This window comes from Schistocerca nitens, chromosome 2 (assembly GCF_023898315.1).
Source record: "Schistocerca nitens isolate TAMUIC-IGC-003100 chromosome 2, iqSchNite1.1, whole genome shotgun sequence".
Taxonomy (NCBI): domain Eukaryota; kingdom Metazoa; phylum Arthropoda; class Insecta; order Orthoptera; family Acrididae; genus Schistocerca; species Schistocerca nitens.
In genome coordinates this window covers 274,020,398-274,038,536 of record NC_064615.1, presented here as the reverse complement: position 1 = coordinate 274,038,536, position 18,139 = coordinate 274,020,398, and the positions used below count along the sequence as shown (strand labels likewise).

The 18,139-nt window shown below is 43.9% G+C and overlaps 1 protein-coding gene across 1 annotated transcript in view; it reads right to left on the bottom strand.

The window, feature by feature from the left end:
* Positions 1 to 18,139, bottom strand: part of LOC126234981 (uncharacterized) — a 551,742-nt gene that overhangs the window by 61,145 nt on the left and 472,458 nt on the right. The window contains exons 5-6 of the mRNA XM_049943720.1: positions 13,056 to 13,300; positions 9,137 to 9,299 (exon numbers count right to left, since the gene is read on the bottom strand). Coding sequence (XP_049799677.1) covers positions 9,137 to 9,299; positions 13,056 to 13,300 — 408 coding nt within the window. The remainder of the gene's footprint in view (positions 1 to 9,136; positions 9,300 to 13,055; positions 13,301 to 18,139) is intronic.

Below are 18,139 nucleotides of genomic sequence, written 5' to 3'. Positions count from 1 at the left end.
GGAAGCCAGCTTAAGGAGATAATAGGAATAAAATCACATTACTGCGTACTTTTTATTTACATTAGTTACAGTTAACTGCAAATGTCATCACTGACACAATGAACGTACTATTCGTACTGTATCTTACAAAATGTGGTGAATCTGACTGCAATCAACCTAAATGCAAGCATGACATCGACGTATAAGATTCTGTCGCACCCTGACAAATATCCCCGATGTGTTTCGTTTCACATGGCAGGCAGCTATAATTCTGACAACTATGTCGATCTCCGTATCCACTGGGATCCCACACGCAAGTGACTTTAGCTATCCCCATACAACTCGGGTAAGGCGACGTCGCAGGTCATGGAACAGAATCTCCCCTCCCAATCCAGCGACCAGGAAATACAACACAGATGGTTGCGGACACCCACACTGAAGTGAGGCGACACACCATCATGTTGTATCCACATCCTCTCACTAACAGCCAAGGGTACATTCTCCAACGACTGAGATCTCGTTGCACGAGCCTCTAGTACAGGTCGCCATTCAGACGGCAAGGTAGAAGATACGGCCCAATGAGATTGTCTTTGTTTCCTTGCAGGAAATAAAAAATGTATACGTGAATAAACAGCGCAGTACGCGTAAACTTGTACGCTTATTAGTTTAAATAAGGTAAAAAACAGTAATGCTGGTCAAAGCAGCAGACAAGTTTACTTTCATATCTCCTTAGCTGGTTTCTGCGTCCCCATGTTCCCTGCCTAAAATTGTTCAGTCGAGCATCCTGTGTGTCCTGTTACATTTTTACACGGTCTTGCGGAGACACCCTGTATATTTTAAGTGACGTTAAAAAACTTTTGGACCACCTGCATAATACAATGTCTATGTTACTATGTTCTTCGGTTCATCACATATACAAATAACTGGTCGTCTTTTCTGTGAAGTTATTTAACAGAGTTAATTTGTGAATGTAGTTTTCAAAAATGTTTTTTTATTATATGAATACGTTAAAATGATATTATAAAGGCTGGTTCATGCATTGGGTACATGGGTTGTACAGATGTAAAATCTGGAGGGAAGTCCTTCCGCAACGATGCTATGTAGGCAGGAAGGTAGAAGGTGGTTTGGCGCGAAGTACTGTAAGAAGTCTCTGTGAGAGACTTAGTCGGTGGCTAGCTGGCAAACAGTTGGCCTGCTACGGGCTGCTTGAAATAAGGGAAGCATGAAGTTGGATTAATTATGCCTGATATGTGGATGTGTATTAGCTATTACATCACAGTATTTACTGATATGCCCTGAAGCGTGAAGTTTGTAATGTTATGTGAGCCTCACTGGCCTTTTTTTAAAACTAATTTGTGCCTGATTTTATTCTGAGAAGCTGAGTAATGTACGTAAATACCGTAAATGTAAATTTGATTCAAAAAGTACTTGAAAGTGAAGCGCAGCTGTACAGCAAGAAACTCTTTAGCGCGCAATCCCCGCAACGATAGTAGTTGCGAATCTTTGAGTATGGACTAAAAAAAAATTATAAAAAAAAGAGGCTTGTTAATCTGTATCTTGTGGAAAGAGGAGTTGTTGCTAGGCCATCGCTCAGAACGTTTTTTTTACATTTAATGGAAATTGCTGTTTCAGTGACAAAACCGAGTAAAGTATGCGTAATAGTTGTCAAACATTTACGTACACAAATTTTCTGGAAGTGAAGAAAAGGATGTGAACTTCATTGTCGTCGCCGGCTATCAATCGACAGAACTGTAAGTGTACAAAGTTCACTAAAATACAGGACAGGAAATGCATTCTCTATAGTTTTCATTCAATTCGTAACAACCTCTTATAATTTCTTAATTGCAGTAATTGAATTATGTTCTTGTATAATAGTATAGTGCTGAACTCCACTGACAAATTTTGATGCAGCAGGACGTGTAGTTTGAAGGAAGTTTGTGTGCCAAGCAATCTCCTTTTCTCACGAAAAGCAGATTGCTGTTTGGTCTTATTTACTTACAACAGTGGTCCCTTAGGTATGAAAAGCTACGAAAACTTGGGCTCAAAGCTATCCACAATACGGCCAAGTAACTAACAGTGTCGTAATTTAAACCTTGAAGAACAATAACTTCCTCCAAATTATAATACGTCACCAACTGGTGCACATGCTGATCATTCAAGGAGGCAGCAACCAAAATTCAGGTACCAGTTACGACTTAAAGTAAAAATCTAAATCAAAAACCACTCTCTCTCTCTCTCTCTCTCTCTCTCTCTCTCTCTCTCTCTCTCTCTCTCTCTCTCTCTCTCCCCAAACACATATATAAATATTAATATTATTAAGATAAAAGTCATTTTATGATTGTCGGTGTCAGTAAGATAATATCTAAAATAGATCAGTTGAACATCAAGAGTTATGTTCAGGTAAGACGATGTCATACTTGTGTCAAGAAGATCATCACCAACACCATCGTCACTACAACTGAAACTTAATATTGTATTTATCTGCATGGACCAGTAAGTTGCTTAAAAATGAAAACAACAATTGATATAATTTCAGGAATTTGGTGTCGAGATCAATGATTTCTCCTTAATCACTTACTCGCACAGGTTCCTGTTCTTTATGATGCCATAAAATCCGAGTGTCCAATTTCTTATGAACTACAGAATCACTACTCTGTTGAAAGTATTTGTTTACTTTTGGGGAGCTTAAATTTCTCAAGTGTTTAGTTATTCTTTGGTATGAAATGCTTCTCGTGATCAACAGTTCAGGACTTCTCAAAAAGGAGGATTTCAAACGTTTATTGATTCGAAACTGCAGAAGATAGAAATACAGTTCCAGCGTTCCTGGAAAGAGGAAAGTTCAAATTTTTATGCATTCAATGTGAGCACCATGTCTTACACGACGAATATCGAAACGGTGGCTCATTTCCTGCCACATACGAAGCAGCTGGTCACTCGTTATAGAATTCACAGCTTCAACAATGCGATGTCGCAGAATTTCAACAGTGTTAGGCACAGGGGTGATAAAAACACTGTCATTTACGTAACCCCACAGATAAAACGCAGAAGATGTGAGGTCTGGAGATCTGGGAAGGCACCCACGACGAAGTTCATCTTCTGCTCCTCCTCTTCCAGTCCAACGTTCTGAAATGGTGTCATTCAGGTAACGTTGGACGAGCTTAGAGAATTTCTCTAAGCAGTTGCTCACATTTAATGCATAAAAATTTGAACTTTTCTCTTTCCAGGAACGTTGGAATTGTGTTTCTATCTTTCGTAGTTGGGAAGCAATAAATGTTTGAAATCTGTTCCTTTTTTTGAATAGCCCTGTAAATAAAAGAATTCCAAAAGAACAATCACAAAGAAAAAGGCTTAAATACATTATTTCATTTTCATTTCTATCAAAAATTTTGCTGTTTATAACAAAATAGCTTTATGATCACAAGACATTTGCACACCACTACAGTTGAAGGGCATACTCTTATTTTTTATCGTGCAGCTTTGTAACAGTGATTTTATTCTTGCGGTAACACATTTATGTATGTATCTTCATTGTCTCTTGTTTGGAGTGGCAGTTCTGCAACTATTCCATGTACAGGACAGTCTCTGGCTCTCCCCATCTAATGCTGGGCCTCTACTTCAATAATTTTCGCAGTTAAAGTATTTATGAACTGTAGTAATCGCTTTTGAGACATGTGTGCCCTCGTTAATACAGCTGGCTACAACTTAGTAAGACAGTGACAGATTCAGGGCCCCATTGTTTCACCTACGCTCTGCTTTATGGAGTGAATTATATAATCCAAATGAAAACATTTATTAATCGTAGCTGTTAGTATTATAATTTGACGAACATTTCTACACTATCTGTCTTTCGAGAGTGAATAGTTAAAGTTACCTCATTTACAAATCAACTGCGCTCCTCGCTTATGAAGTGATACTGTATAATGGATATTAGTTTTTTTTTTGTTTTAGTACAGGTACTGTTCGTTACTGAGAGACAGTTTATTGCCAGAACATTTTAAGTTTTTATCTGTGTTTCTCATGGCTAGTTATCTTACCAAGACTCGTTGGAGTGTGGTGGTGTTTCGTGTCCAATTTACAGAACAGATCCCAGTCCCAGGTAAGGTGACATACAACAGTTAAATTTCTTGATTAACAGTATACACTCCTGGAAATGGAAAAAAGAACACATTGACACCGGTGTGTCAGACCCACCATACTTGCTCCGGACACTGCGAGAGGGCTGTACAAGCAATGATCACACGCACGGCACAGCGGACACACCAGGAACCGCGGTGTTGGCCGTCGAATGGCGCTAGCTGCGCAGCATTTGTGCACCGCCGCCGTCAGTGTCAGCCAGTTTGCCGTGGCATACGGAGCTCCATCGCAGTCTTTAACACTGGTAGCATGCCGCGACAGCGTGGACGTGAACCGTATGTGCAGTTGACGGACTTTGAGCGAGGGCGTATAGTGGGCATGCGGGAGGCCGGGTGGACGTACCGCCGAATTGCTCAACACGTGGGGCGTGAGGTCTCCACAGTACATCGATGTTGTCGCCAGTGGTCGGCGGAAGGTGCACGTGCCCGTCGATCTGGGACCGGACCGCAGCGACGCACGGATGCACGCCAAGAACGTAGGATCCTACGCAGTGCCGTAGGGGACCGCACCGCCACTTCCCAGCAAATTAGGGACACTGTTGCTCCTGGGGTATCGGCGAGGACCATTCGCAACCGTCTCCATGAAGCTGGGCTACGGTCCCGCACACCGTTAGGCCGTCTTCCGCTCACGCCCCAACATCGTGCAGCCCGCCTCCAGTGGTGTCGCGACAGGCGTGAATGGAGGGACGAATGGAGACGTGTCGTCTTCAGCGATGAGAGTCGCTTCTGCCTTGGTGCCAATGATGGTCGTATGCGTGTTTGGCGCCGTGCAGGTGAGCGCCACAATCAGGACTGCATACGACCGAGGCACACAGGGCCAACACCCGGCATCATGGTGTGGGGAGCGATCTCCTGCACTGGCCGTACACCACTGGTGATCGTCGAGGGGACACTGAATAGTGCACGGTACATCCAAACCGTCATCGAACCCATCGTTCTACCATTCCTAGACCGGCAAGGGAACTTGCTGTTCCAACAGGACAATGCACGTCCGCATGTATCCCGTGCGACCCAACGTGCTCTAGAAGGTGTAAGTCAACTACCCTGGCTAGCAAGATCTCCGGATCTGTCCCCCATTGAGCATGTTTGGGACTGGATGAAGCGTCGTCTCACGCGGTCTGCACGTCCAGCACGAACGCTGGTCCAACTGAGGCGCCAGGTGGAAATGGCATGGCAAGCCGTTCCACAGGACTACATCCATCATCTCTACGATCGTCTCCATGGGAGAATAGCAGCCTGCATTGCTGCGAAAGGTGGATATACACTGTACTAGTGCCGACATTGTGCATGCTCTGTTGCCTGTGTCTATGTACCTGTGGTTCTGTCAGTGTGATCATGTGATGTATCTGACCCCAGGAATGTGTCAATAAAGTTTCCCCTTCCTGAGACAATGAATTCACGGTGTTCTTATTTCAATTTCCAGGAGTGTATTTACTCACGATCAGATTGCGTAATTAACCTGGCGACCGTTTGATTTCCACAACTACAGTTCCACTTTACAAACTGAACAATATTGGTTGGATCTCCGTTAAAATAACTGCTGATCCCTATCAAAACATCTTCCAGGTAACAGAAGTTAGTCCGACCATTACACAGGACCACGGCCAGACTGATTCCTATTGCAGGAGTAACATTATGGGGGATTTACTCACGCAGTAACAGCGGGTAATGTTTTACCTTAAATCAGGACTGACCAAAGCTTTCTTAAGAAGCAAAATCGAAACGAAGATTAAATGAGCGCGAGGAGAGCAGTGCAAGAAACGCCTAATGTAAAAGGGGCAGTAAAACGAAAACGAGATACAGGGAAGAAAAGTAAGTAACCTGTTTATTATTTCAACCGTAATTACCATAGCTCTTGATACATTTCACCCACTGTGAGAGCAGAAAATCAGTACCTACATGGAAAACTTCTTCCGATTGCCTACGGAACCATGAGTGTACCCAGGCATCCATCTCTTCGTCCGAAGAGGCTGCAATAATATGGAAATAGCATGGGGACAGGTCGGAACTTTCTGGAGGATTTGTAAAGGATTCCCAGAGAAACACAGCTCCGGGAAAGTAATGATGACCTTTTTCTTTGGCTTCAAAGGGCCCACAGTTCATCGCCTTTCTGGAACACGGCACCACAATTAACGCAGCGGTACGCGGACACTTTGCAAAAATTGAAGTGCGCTAACAAGTCAAAATGCCCAGGATTGTTGACGAACGGCATCTTTCTGTTTGCAGTCTAACGCCCGACCACATGCAGAAGTTCCGCTGGGACGCCTTTACGCGAACTTCATACAGTCCCGATCTCCCCCCACACGATTTACAGGTTCTTGGAGCCCTGAAGAAAGACATTCGTGGCCGCCGATTTGCTTTGGACGAAGACGTGCACGCCTCGATACAATCATGGTCTTCTTGGCAACCGCCAACGTTCTTCCATGAAGGCATTGAGCGTTTCGTCTCACAGTGAGGTACAATACACTTGTAGGATCATGGCTCCGTAAACTTTCCCGGCGTAGTAATTTACGATATTCATATGGGGTCTCCAGCAGAAACGTCATCTTGACACAATATTTCCGCTGTCCACCTGGCCGCCATCTTGAGATGAGTAATCCATCGGAACTGGTTAGAGCGACAGCTTACCCCCCTGAAAATGGCGGCCAGGTGAATAGCCATAATATTGTGTCAAGACTACGTAATGTTTCGGCTGGAGACTCGATTTGAGTATCACTTATATGATCGCTTCGTTGTCTGTCTGTCTGTGCGCCCGTCAAGAACCATTTTTCTCGGGAACGAGTAGACGTATCAAGTTGAACTCAATGTCAAAAGTGAGGTCATAGCCGCTTGGTAGTGTGAAACATTTAGGCCGCTACGTCGATTTAGTCAAAAGATAAGGCCATTTATGTCACACATTTTGATATTCGGTCAGTATCGATGCTGGTAACAGGTAAAAATCGTCATTCTAGGTATGGATGAACACTCTAATACAAAATCAAGATTGTACGAAACCCTCGGTGCTTGAGTCCTGCTCACACTTACCCTGACTTATGTTTTCCATCTGTCTTGTTTCCATTAGACTGCTCCTTATACGAGGGTGGGAACTTGAATAGTGGCAACTATTTATTTACAGCTCGTACAAATTAGATACGTGTTTCAAAGTTTTACTGACCTTCAAAGTAGTCACCAGCATTGTGTATAATCCGTCGCCAGCGATGTGGAAGCCGTAGGATACTTTTAACAGTGCCAGTTGTGTTGACAGTTCGAGCGGCGCTTTCTATTGCCCGGAGAATATGTAGCAGATCTGATGCGAATGCTGTGAAGTGTTTCCTTCAGTTTAGAAATCGAGCTGAACTCATGAGGGCGTAAGTCAGGGGAGAGCAGTAGGTGGTATAGCACTTAGCAGCCCCATCAGTCAAACAAATCAGTAACAGTTTGTACTGTACGTGCTTGAGCATTGTCCTGCAAAATGATGGTCAGGTCCTGCAGAAAGTGTCATCACTTCTGTTTCTATGCTGTTCATTTTTGGAACACAACCTACGTCCAGTTTAAAGATAGAAGTGACCTGACCATTATTTCGCGGGACAATGCTCAAGCACGTACAGTGCAAGCTGTTACTGATTTGTTTGACAGATGGGGCGGCTAAGTGGTATACCACCTGCTGCACTCCCCTGACTTAAGCCCTCGTGAGTTCAACTCTATTTCTAAACTGAAGGAAGCACTTCACGGCATTCTCTTCAGAACTGCTACAAATTCGTCGAGCAATAGACCGAGCCTCTCGAACTGTCTACACAACTGGCACTGCTAAGAGTATCCTACGACTTCCACATGGCTGGCAACGGGTTATACACAAAGCTGGTGACTACTTTGAAGGTCATTAAAACTTTGAACCACGTATCTATTTTGTACGAGCTGTAAATAAACAGTTGCCACCATTAAAGTCCCAACCCTCGTATTTCAAAGTAAGATTTCACAACAGAATTGACATAAAATCCTAATAAGAAATAAAATAACTGGTGCAAAATCATGTATTCATTCACTCAGTGACGATACCAGCACGGAAATCAGCAGTTTCAAAATCAGCGCACACTCCGCTACAGAGTGAAAAGTCATTCCCGAAACAATTCCCGAGGTTGTGGCTAAACCGTGCCTCCACAGATATCCTTTCTCCAAGGACTGCTAGTCCTGCAAGTTTCGCAGGAGAACTTCTGTGGAGTCTACACGGTGGGAGATAAGGTATTGGCCGAAGTAAAGCTGTGAGGACGGGTCGTAAGCCGTGCCTGGATACGTCAGTCGGTACAGCACTTGTCCACGAAAGGCAAAGGTCACAGGTTCGAAGCCCCGGCCCACCAGACAGATTTAATGTGCCACGAAGGGTTGGACACGTCACTATATTTCGATTAACTTCCTTCAATTTTATTTAATGCTAGAGAATTATTTCTTTTCACTTTTGTTGAATCTGATTTTTACATGTTTCAGTGAAGATACAGGGCGAGACGTGAGAACAGGTTTATTGCTTTGGAGTTGCAAAGTAACTTTAGTTTTATTGTTTTCATCTCAGAATTCCACACTTGAAATTAATCACTGTTAACTCATACAGTATAGTTCATTCAGTGTAACATAACGAAATTACGTCCCCACTTTCTTACATGGTGATTTACACCATTCCCTTTGTGTTACTGGGAGTGCATTCGTCAAGGAATCTATTGAAATTCGAACCTGAGACGAACTTACCACCCGTAACACTTACAACAGCCTCACTTTGCTTTGCTTTAATTAGGTCTCAAAAGAAGTTTTTCAGGAAATATGGAGAAGTTATCCATGGAACTCACAGGGCCTCTGCTGCCAACACGCCGAGGCACTCCACGGAACGCTGCGCAGTGCACCTGATGATGGTGGCAGTAGCGAGCGCTTAAGGTGATAGTACATCTGTGGGTTATTTTACCATGAAATACACCGGAAGAAACTGAAGAACCACACTGAAGTAAATGTATCTAGTTCAGACGAACGGCAGTCCAGCAGAGAGGCAGCGTGTTGCTCACCTCGCGCTCCTCGTCGTCTTCCTCCGAGCTGTCAGGAGTGGTGGTGGCCGGTTGGTTGCGGCTGTGGCCGTGGTTGGCGGCGTCGCCGTTGGTGACGGCCGCGGCGCTGGCGTCGCGCCGGCTGAGGCGTCCGCAGCCCGCCGCCCTGTTCTCGCTGCGGTCCCTGCAACAGGCGCTGTCCGTCACCCGCTCAGCCCGTCTACTTGTCTGCCCAGCTGGGGGACAACCCTTACGCTCTGCTGTGAGGCACGCTATAGGAATCTACGCGTCTGGCATCGCGATACAGACACGGAAGGCTGAAACGTGTGGTGTAGCTGTCAACTGTAGCCAGGAGGTATTAAATTAACGACAGCTGCTGACTGGTGCGAGTGAACTCATTTCGTCACGATGAGCATGTGTGTCTTGTGGCTGCAACAGAATCAAGTCTGTCAGCGTGACAGTCAGTGTAGTATGACCAAGCCGCTTGGTACCAGGGGGATCTGTTTGGAGCCGAACAGCCTGTCCACAACGTGCGAAACTATTCAGAAGCTGGACTTATGGTCTGAAGTGTCACACGTGTATCACGAATACCTCGATTCGGCGAGGCTCTAAATTCTACAAGAAAAAAAAAATACCGAGTCGGTGACTCGGTGCTCCGCAGATCTGGGACTTCATAGATCACCTGCGAGTGTGGCCTTTGGTACATTGGACAGAAGACTCGGAGATTCCATGAAAGATGTAGGTACATCCAGTTCTGAACTGGAAAGTCTAACGTCGACTTCATCTTTTTGGTGAAATAAGCTATTGAAATTAGCTTGACGAAGAATTCAACTAACAGAGACAGTGGTTTCAACCTCATCAAATAATGGAATCTGGAGCTTTCGTTAATTAACCTCACAAAGACACGCTACAGTGCAGGTTAATAATGATACATCGACATCTCAGCATGGTCCGACCGCGTAGCAATAGATTCAGTTAATGTAAGTTCTTTCACGCGGATCAACATCTCTGGCGCTTACGTACCTATGGTTCAAAACGACGAAAGGAGTACTGAATGTAGCATAACAGGTGAAACTGTGCACCTAAAATGGGAGTCGTCTACGAATACATGAAGCTATTAGCCTTCGCATGGGTAATTTCTAGTGATAATTCAATTTCTATGTTAATTTAATACTAATTTTATGTGTTCATACTTATAGAAGGATTTGAGTAACATAATGAAAAACGGCCAAGAAAGAATTAAGCCGCTGTTTTGACGAGTAACTGCTGTTCCGGTTCGTGCAATATATTAAAATAAAAATAATTGTAAAGAGGAAATATAATATTACGTGTTAAAATAAGCGTCTACAGAACTGTGTAATGTATTTGGTTTAAGTGTTTGTTGTGAAAAGTGTTTGCAAGCTGATGATGATGAGGTATATGCATGTTAATTGGTCTAGAGCGTTGTGTTACGTGACAAAACGCAGGACAGGGCCGCAAGGCAGAGATCGTGGTCTTTGGTGCGTTGGGAGCCGTGCGGGTAAGATGGGCTAGAACGGCCCGGGGCCACATGCGTTTTAATTACGAGGAGAGATCGTGCCTAAAGGATTGTTCAGAAGCTAGTCTTCGGTTCATAAGCCTGAGAGCTGTGAGCATAGCAGAATTTACAGTGACTGTGATGTAGTGAACTGTTTATTGCCTGCCACTGCTGTGCTGAAACTATTTACAGATTCTATTGGACTATTGTGTGTAGGACCGTAATTCATAGCCAATCAAGTTTCTATGAATAAAGCAACGATATAAATCTAAAGTGTGCTAAACATACGTTAATACCCTTAACGCTCGATTTCATTGCTCGATTTACTCTTAGGTATCTGGATTTCCCTGACTGACCTGATAGGCTGTCTTCATAATCATTTATTTAAGGGCATAAACTAACGGTGTGCAACGAACACCCTGCGCAGACGACCCCTTTAGCAGGTGGTGCACTTGCCCTCTGCTGGATTGCTAGCAGCAGTAGGTACCACTAGACGTTAGTGACCTTGCCTGTGGCTTAAGTCTGTTGCCTCCTCTGAAGATAGCCGAGAGGTATACGGCTGAAACATTGGAAGAAGAAGAAGAAGAAGAAGAAGAAGAAGAAGAAGAGTTCGTGCTGCTGCAGACCAAACGCTTAGTGGACATTTATTTCAGTTGATTCCCCGTCGCGTGGATCCGTCACAGCATTCCAGTGGTAATTCACCATCGCTCCCGAATTATGCCGGAATAGTTGGAGGGACACACCACCGGCGTGAATGTGCATATGTTGCGCCACGGGTTCCCTGACCTGCGCAGGTATGCAAGGAGTTCTCGCGCTGGACACACCTCGAAACAGTGGCAGCAGTGACGCAACTGACTGCGACGCCACTACACAACGTTTCTGTTGTCAGAACACGATGGAGTTCTACAGACTACGAGGTGCCGGTGTCGAATTCATCCGCTTCTCAGTATGCACTGCTCGAGCGTTTGGCATCCCTATCAGGTCGGATTGAGGGAGAACATAGAAGCAATCCAGAGGCGGGCTGCGAGATTTGTTACTGGTAGGTTTGATCATCACGCGAGTGTTACGGAAATGCTTCAGGAACTCGGGTGGCAGTCTCTGGAGGATAGGAGGCGTTCTTTTCGTGAATCGCTACTGAGGAAATTTAGAGAACCAGCATTTGAGGCTGACTGCAGTACAATTTTACTGCCGCCAACTTATATTTCGCGGAAAGACCACAAAGATAAGAGAGATTAGGGCTCATACAGAGGCATATAGGCAGTCAGTTTTCCCTCGTTCTGTTTGGGAGTGGAACAGGGAGAGAAGATGCTAGTTGTGGTACGAGGTACCCTCCGCCACGCACCGTATGGTGGATTGCGGAGTATGTATGTAGATGTAGATATGCACAACTGAAATTTTTCTTTTCCCATTTCTCCTTCTACGGAACGGCGTGGTAATTATGAGCTTGTCACTGAACCATGAGCAACGGCGGTTGCGACCGTTGGGACATGCGAGATGTGCTGGTTTAAGTGGCTCACTTGGGATGTCCGTGATTTTCCTAAACTGATTAAGTTTAATGCCAGGATAGTTCAACAAGGCCGCGACGAATTTATTTGCATGTATTTATCGAACTATGCTTCTCAGTGACAAGGTAATAAACTGTGACCTCACTCCATTTCAAAACAAAATTATACCATTTCACGTTTGTATGTAAAGTTGCCATCATTTCATTCGATGATAAGAGCAAGGAATGTCAGTCTAGTCGTGAGCAGTACAACGAGAAACCAGTTCAAAGTCGCAGACTTTACTTCCTTTATTTAGTCGATGACTAGTTTCGTGGCGAGATCCATTTTCAAATCGTCGTAACACACTCAAATACGGTATTTCCGAAGATGTGAAAACCAGGTCAAAAATATGCAGTTACAGCGCGTATGTCATAAGTTAATTCCCACTTACTTTCCTGTCCTGAAGCAAACGTAAGTTTGTGTAGCGTTACTTTGTAGAAATTAAGACTTATCAGACGTCGTTAACTATTAACGACGCTTCGAAATAAAGGTCATTACTGACGGAGAATGCGCTTGGATTGGATAAAGCTGTATAATGAAATCGGACGTGGTCTTTTAAATGAAAAGATGCCAGCGTTCATCCCAAGGAATTCAGTGAAATCACGGAAAACACAAATGTAGGTGGCAGAAGCCGATTTCAAATAGCAGTAGCTCCAAATGAATATCCAGAGACCACAGTGCTCCTCCGATCTGTCAAGCCAAACATTAAAATACATTTCCGCAGAGGATGGACCTTATTAGTTAAGAGCGCTTCCGTCACAAACTGATCTCTAGATCGGTTGTCATAAACTGTGTGAACCCCATCAAAATTGAGTTGCTCTTATGTGGTAGTAGTTGGGCTGGCTGACGCCCGTGGTGAGGTTGAGGCTGGGGTTGCTACCTGTAGGCGTGGTGCCTGTGCGCGGCCCAGCCGCGGCTGTCCTCCGACCGCGCCCTCGGCTGGTGCCAGGCGCCACCGCCGTTGGTGCCCAGGTGGTGGTTGGTGCCGGTGGCGGATGGCGCCGCCGTGGTGGTGGCGGTGATGGCCAGCACGTCCAGGTAGCGCAGCGCGTCCAGAGGCGTCTGCCGCAGCAGCTCCACGGCCAGCGTGCGCACCCACCGCGAAAAGTCCGACTCGCTCACCGCCTGGCGACATAGGAGACACGCGTGGGGTCAGCAGTCAACGTCCCTGACATACTTTTTTTTTTTTTTTAAATTTGTGGTAAGTTCCTATGGGACCATACTGCTGAGGTTATTGGTCCCTAGGCTTACACACTACTTAAACTAACTTACGCTAAGGATAACACACGCACACCCATCCACGAGAGAGTACTCGAATCTCCGACGGGGAGAGCCGCGCGAACCGTGACAAGACGCCCCAGACCGCACGGCTACCCCACGCGGCTCAACGTCTCTGAAGTGAAGACTTTACACACAACTGGTTTTCATCATAGTTAAACAAAATGCGAAGAGTTGTAAATAATTCAAACAATGCTAGAAGGAGAGAAATTTTAGTGACTGGAGAGTAATAGCGAAAGGAGTCCCACAAGGTTCAATTTTGGGCCATTCCTATTCGTTACGTATGTGAACAAAATGTCAATACATTTTCAGGAGGAGATGCCTCAAGGGCATGTATTTGAAAAAAAGGTCATATTACCGCCTTGAGCTGCTGGTAAAATACTTTACCCATACAACCAGCTGTGCCGCTGGTTCCTATATACTTAGGTAACACTAAAAGCTTAAACTAATGTAAATGTTAAGAACAACGCACTTGTAATGGAATGTCACGTACTCTCATAGAAGTATCCACAGCATCATGTTAGGCGAAATATAAAATCGTTATCGTTAGGTGTTAGAATCATGAATAATACACTGAAAATAAAAGTGTACTATCATACAGTGCTGTGACTCACTGCAAAAACCACGTATCATAAAGAAGTAAATGGTTCACATTTGTAATGATTTACCTGTCATCATATCGTAATACACATTACGTTGTCAGTCTACAAAAACTGAGCTCGAGAGTGTAATTATTCATGTTAAAACTTCTATTTATTTATCGTATCGCAATACATGTAGAAAGATTACAGAACTACTTCACGTCAGCATTCAAAAATAGCTCTCCAACATAAAATAACACAAACGACCACAAGTGTATATCACTGTCGGTCCATTATGGCCTGCGGGACATCAGCTTGTATGTATTTCTTGATTAAAAAAGGTTTTGGTTTATTTTATTTTATATCTCAAATGCTACCAGTTTCGGCAACTCAATATTGCCATCTTCGGGCCCCATACGCTATTGTCGTATTAACAATCTTGTCTAATGGTGCCATAAAACTGGAATAGTAAATCCGATCGTTATGCAACAGATTCCTGTGAACGGGTGACACTCGGAATTTGAAGAGACATCTTTCACATGTAGAAACTAGCCTATCAACTTTCGTTTATGTCGCGAATCTTTTTTCCGTCAATGTATTTGTCTATGAAATTGAGTGTGTTACATCTGCTACTGCACATAGACAATTCGGCTAGCCATACATTGTACGTATCTGTATGCCCAGTCCCATAAAAAAATATTGTACGATGGAAGCAGTATACGTATGAACGTCACTATAAATCGTTTCACACTGGTTCCTATTAGCACGTGTAAGTCGTTACTTCTATGGACTTTGTTTTCTGTCATCGCTAATGTGACTGTAATACTCGAAACATTTTATTTCATGCAACATACAGATCACTAGTGATGACTGTAACATGTAACCTACCTATCGTGGAAAATGACAATGAGCTTAGTAATCGTAAGATTCTAGTGACTATTGATGTATGTAGACCTCTATGTCGATCATTGCCTCTACCATTAAACAGCGACCACCTGGTCGGTCGCTTCTGGGTGGAATGAATCTGTTCTCAGCTTTATCGTCCATTACAGTTTTAACATGAAGAACTACACTCCACAGCACAGTTTTTGTAGATTGATTATGTAAATTATTTTACTATATGATAACAGCTAACTCTGTACAAACTGAAGCGTTTACGTCTCTATGATATGTGGTTTTCATAATGAGTCACATTACTGTGTTATGGTATACTTTTATTGGCGCCGTATTAGTCACGGTTTTATCACCTGACGATAACTATTTCATATTTCGACTAACATGTACGTAAAATTCTATTACGTGTGTGTGGTGGTGTTAACATTTGTATCAGTTAATAGATTCGTCACAGTTTAAGCATGCAATGTTGGCTACACTATGTGATCAAAAGTATCCTGACACCTGACTGAAAATAATGGCCCGCCCTTCAATCGGGCGTTGGAACATTTCTTGCTGAATTGCAGCCCATTCTTCACGGAGTGCTGCACTGAGGAGAGGTGTCGGTTGGTGAGGCCTCGCACGAAGTAGGCGTTCCAAAACATCCGAAAGGTGTTCTATAGGATTCCGGTCAGGACTCTGTGCAGGCCAGTCCATTACAGGGATGTTATTGTCGTGTAACCACTCTGACACAGGCCGTGCATTATGTAAAGGTGCTCGATCGTGTTGAAATATGCAATCACCATCCCCGAATTGCTCTTCAACAGTGGGTAGCAAGAAGGTGCTCAAAACATCAATGTAGGCCTGTCCTGTGATAGTGCCAAGCAAAACAACAAGGGGTGCAAGCCCTCTCCATGAAAAACACGACCACACCATAACATCACTGCCTCCGAATTTTACTGTTGGCACTACACACGCTGGCAGATAATGTTCACCGGGCATTCGCCAAACCCACATCCTGCCATCGGATCGCCACATTGTGTACCGTGATTCGTCACACCACACAACGTTTTTCCACTGTTCAATCGTCCAATGTTTACGCTCCTTACACCAAGCGAGGCGTCGTTTGGCATTTACTGACGTGATGTGTGGCTTATGAGCAGCGGCTCGACCATGAAATCCAAGTTTTGTCACCTCCCGCTTAATTGTCATAGTACTTGAAATGGATCCTGATGCAGTTTGGAATTCCTACGTGATGGTCTGAATAGATGTCTGCCTGCTACACATTACAACCCTCTTCAACTGTCGGCGTTTTCTGTCAGCTTTTGTACTGCATGTGTCCCTTCACATTTCCACTTCACTATGACATCGCAGCAGTGGACCTAGGTATGTTTAGTAGCGTGGCAATCTCGCGTACAGACGTGTGACCCAAGTGATACCCAAACCCCTGACCACGTAGTCCGTGAATTCCGTGGATGACTACTGAGGCCGCTGAATTGGAGTACCTGGCAGTAGGTGGCAGCACAATGCACCTAATATGATAAACTTATGTTTTTGGGTGTGTCCGGATACTTCTGATCACACAGTGTATGTATTACTGTACTAGGTATATAGGACCGTGTTGATGGCCAGACGAATGAATATAGGAAAATATAACCAGCAGATCAAGGCGGTAGTATGACATTTTTCAAATTACACGTATCATTAATCAGGCAGAACTGGTACCTTTCGCAGAGGACACTAGTGTTATAATAATTCCTGTTAGTGAGAAAGTAGGAGAAGATATAGATACTGATGTTTTTCAAAGAGTTAAGGGGATCTCTGGAAGATTTTGAGAAAACACACTATGTTGTGGTTAGCACACTGGACTCGCATTTGGGAGGACGACGGTTCAATCCCGCGTCCGTCCATCCTGATTTAGGTTTTCCGCGATTTCTCTAAATCGCTCCAGGCAAATGCCGGGATGGTACCTTTGAAAGGGCACGGCCGACTTCCTTCCCCGTCCTTCCCTAATCCGATAAGACCGATGACCTCGCAGTTTGGTCTCTTCCCCCAAACAACCCAACCCCTATATTCAGTTCTCTACGACAAAGTTATACCATTGATGTGGCGCTTGAACAGCAATCAGTGAGCAGGGTATAATTTTTGATGTAGATATTGAAGAAATCGTGAAGTGGAAGAAGCATATCTCTCGTCTGTTCGAACACTTAAAATTCAGCTACTTTTGCTCTTCGTATAATTTCTGCTAGCCATGGAAACAAACGAATCAGCCTTTTAACACAGCGAGCCATGTCTGCGTATTAGGTGCGTCGGTCGAGGGCGGTGTTTGAATCGCACGCGTACGGTTACCAGGGGGCGGCTTCGCGCCTCTTGCGCCCGCGACGTCAGAGGCGACTGGCCGGTTGGGAAGTTCCTATTGCTTTGCAGTCACCAGTGCATGCGCAGCGCAAACCATACTAGGTACAGGAACACGCGAGGTGTTATATGAAAGAGGATTTCCTTACACATCTAGTGATATAAAGATATCATCTGAGTGTTTTATATAACAGAACTTACTGATTTATGTATAATATACGCATTTTTAAAGTTTTAGCTTTTAACATCATCACGCAACCAAAGAAGTTGAGCAGTCAAATTGCTGCTTTTGATGAAATGTGATGACTGTGATAATCATATCATCCATAACTCTAACAATTAAGAAGAGAGAATCATTTCAATTGGAAATTAATTAAATGCAGCATAACTTACATATGAAGACATATACACTGACGGTATGCCAGTAAGTGTTGGCAGCGGATACCAGTAACTACAAACACTATTTAGATTGTAAAATTATTATTTTTGTTTGTCATTTTTAAAGTTGATTGTTAAATTTACATAGTTTTTGTCCATGGTTTCAGTTTCATCAAAGAAATGTGAATCTTGATTACAGTAGTAAAAACAGGCGCCAAAAATCTGATGAAAATAGTACACCATTTGTAAGTGTAAACTAAATAACAAGAATGCCAAGAACACACACTTGCGGAGCATGGATGTAGATGTAGTACATAAACAATTTTCGCCACTGAACTTTAATTTATGGGCATAATATGGTACTTAAAATTATTATGATTCATGTTTTTGAAGTAGAATTTTATCATGGAGCTAATGGCGAAATCGAAATTGCAATTATGTGTACGTATAAAACGTTGCAAATTTATACTGGAGATCACATGAGGAACCTGTGTGACGC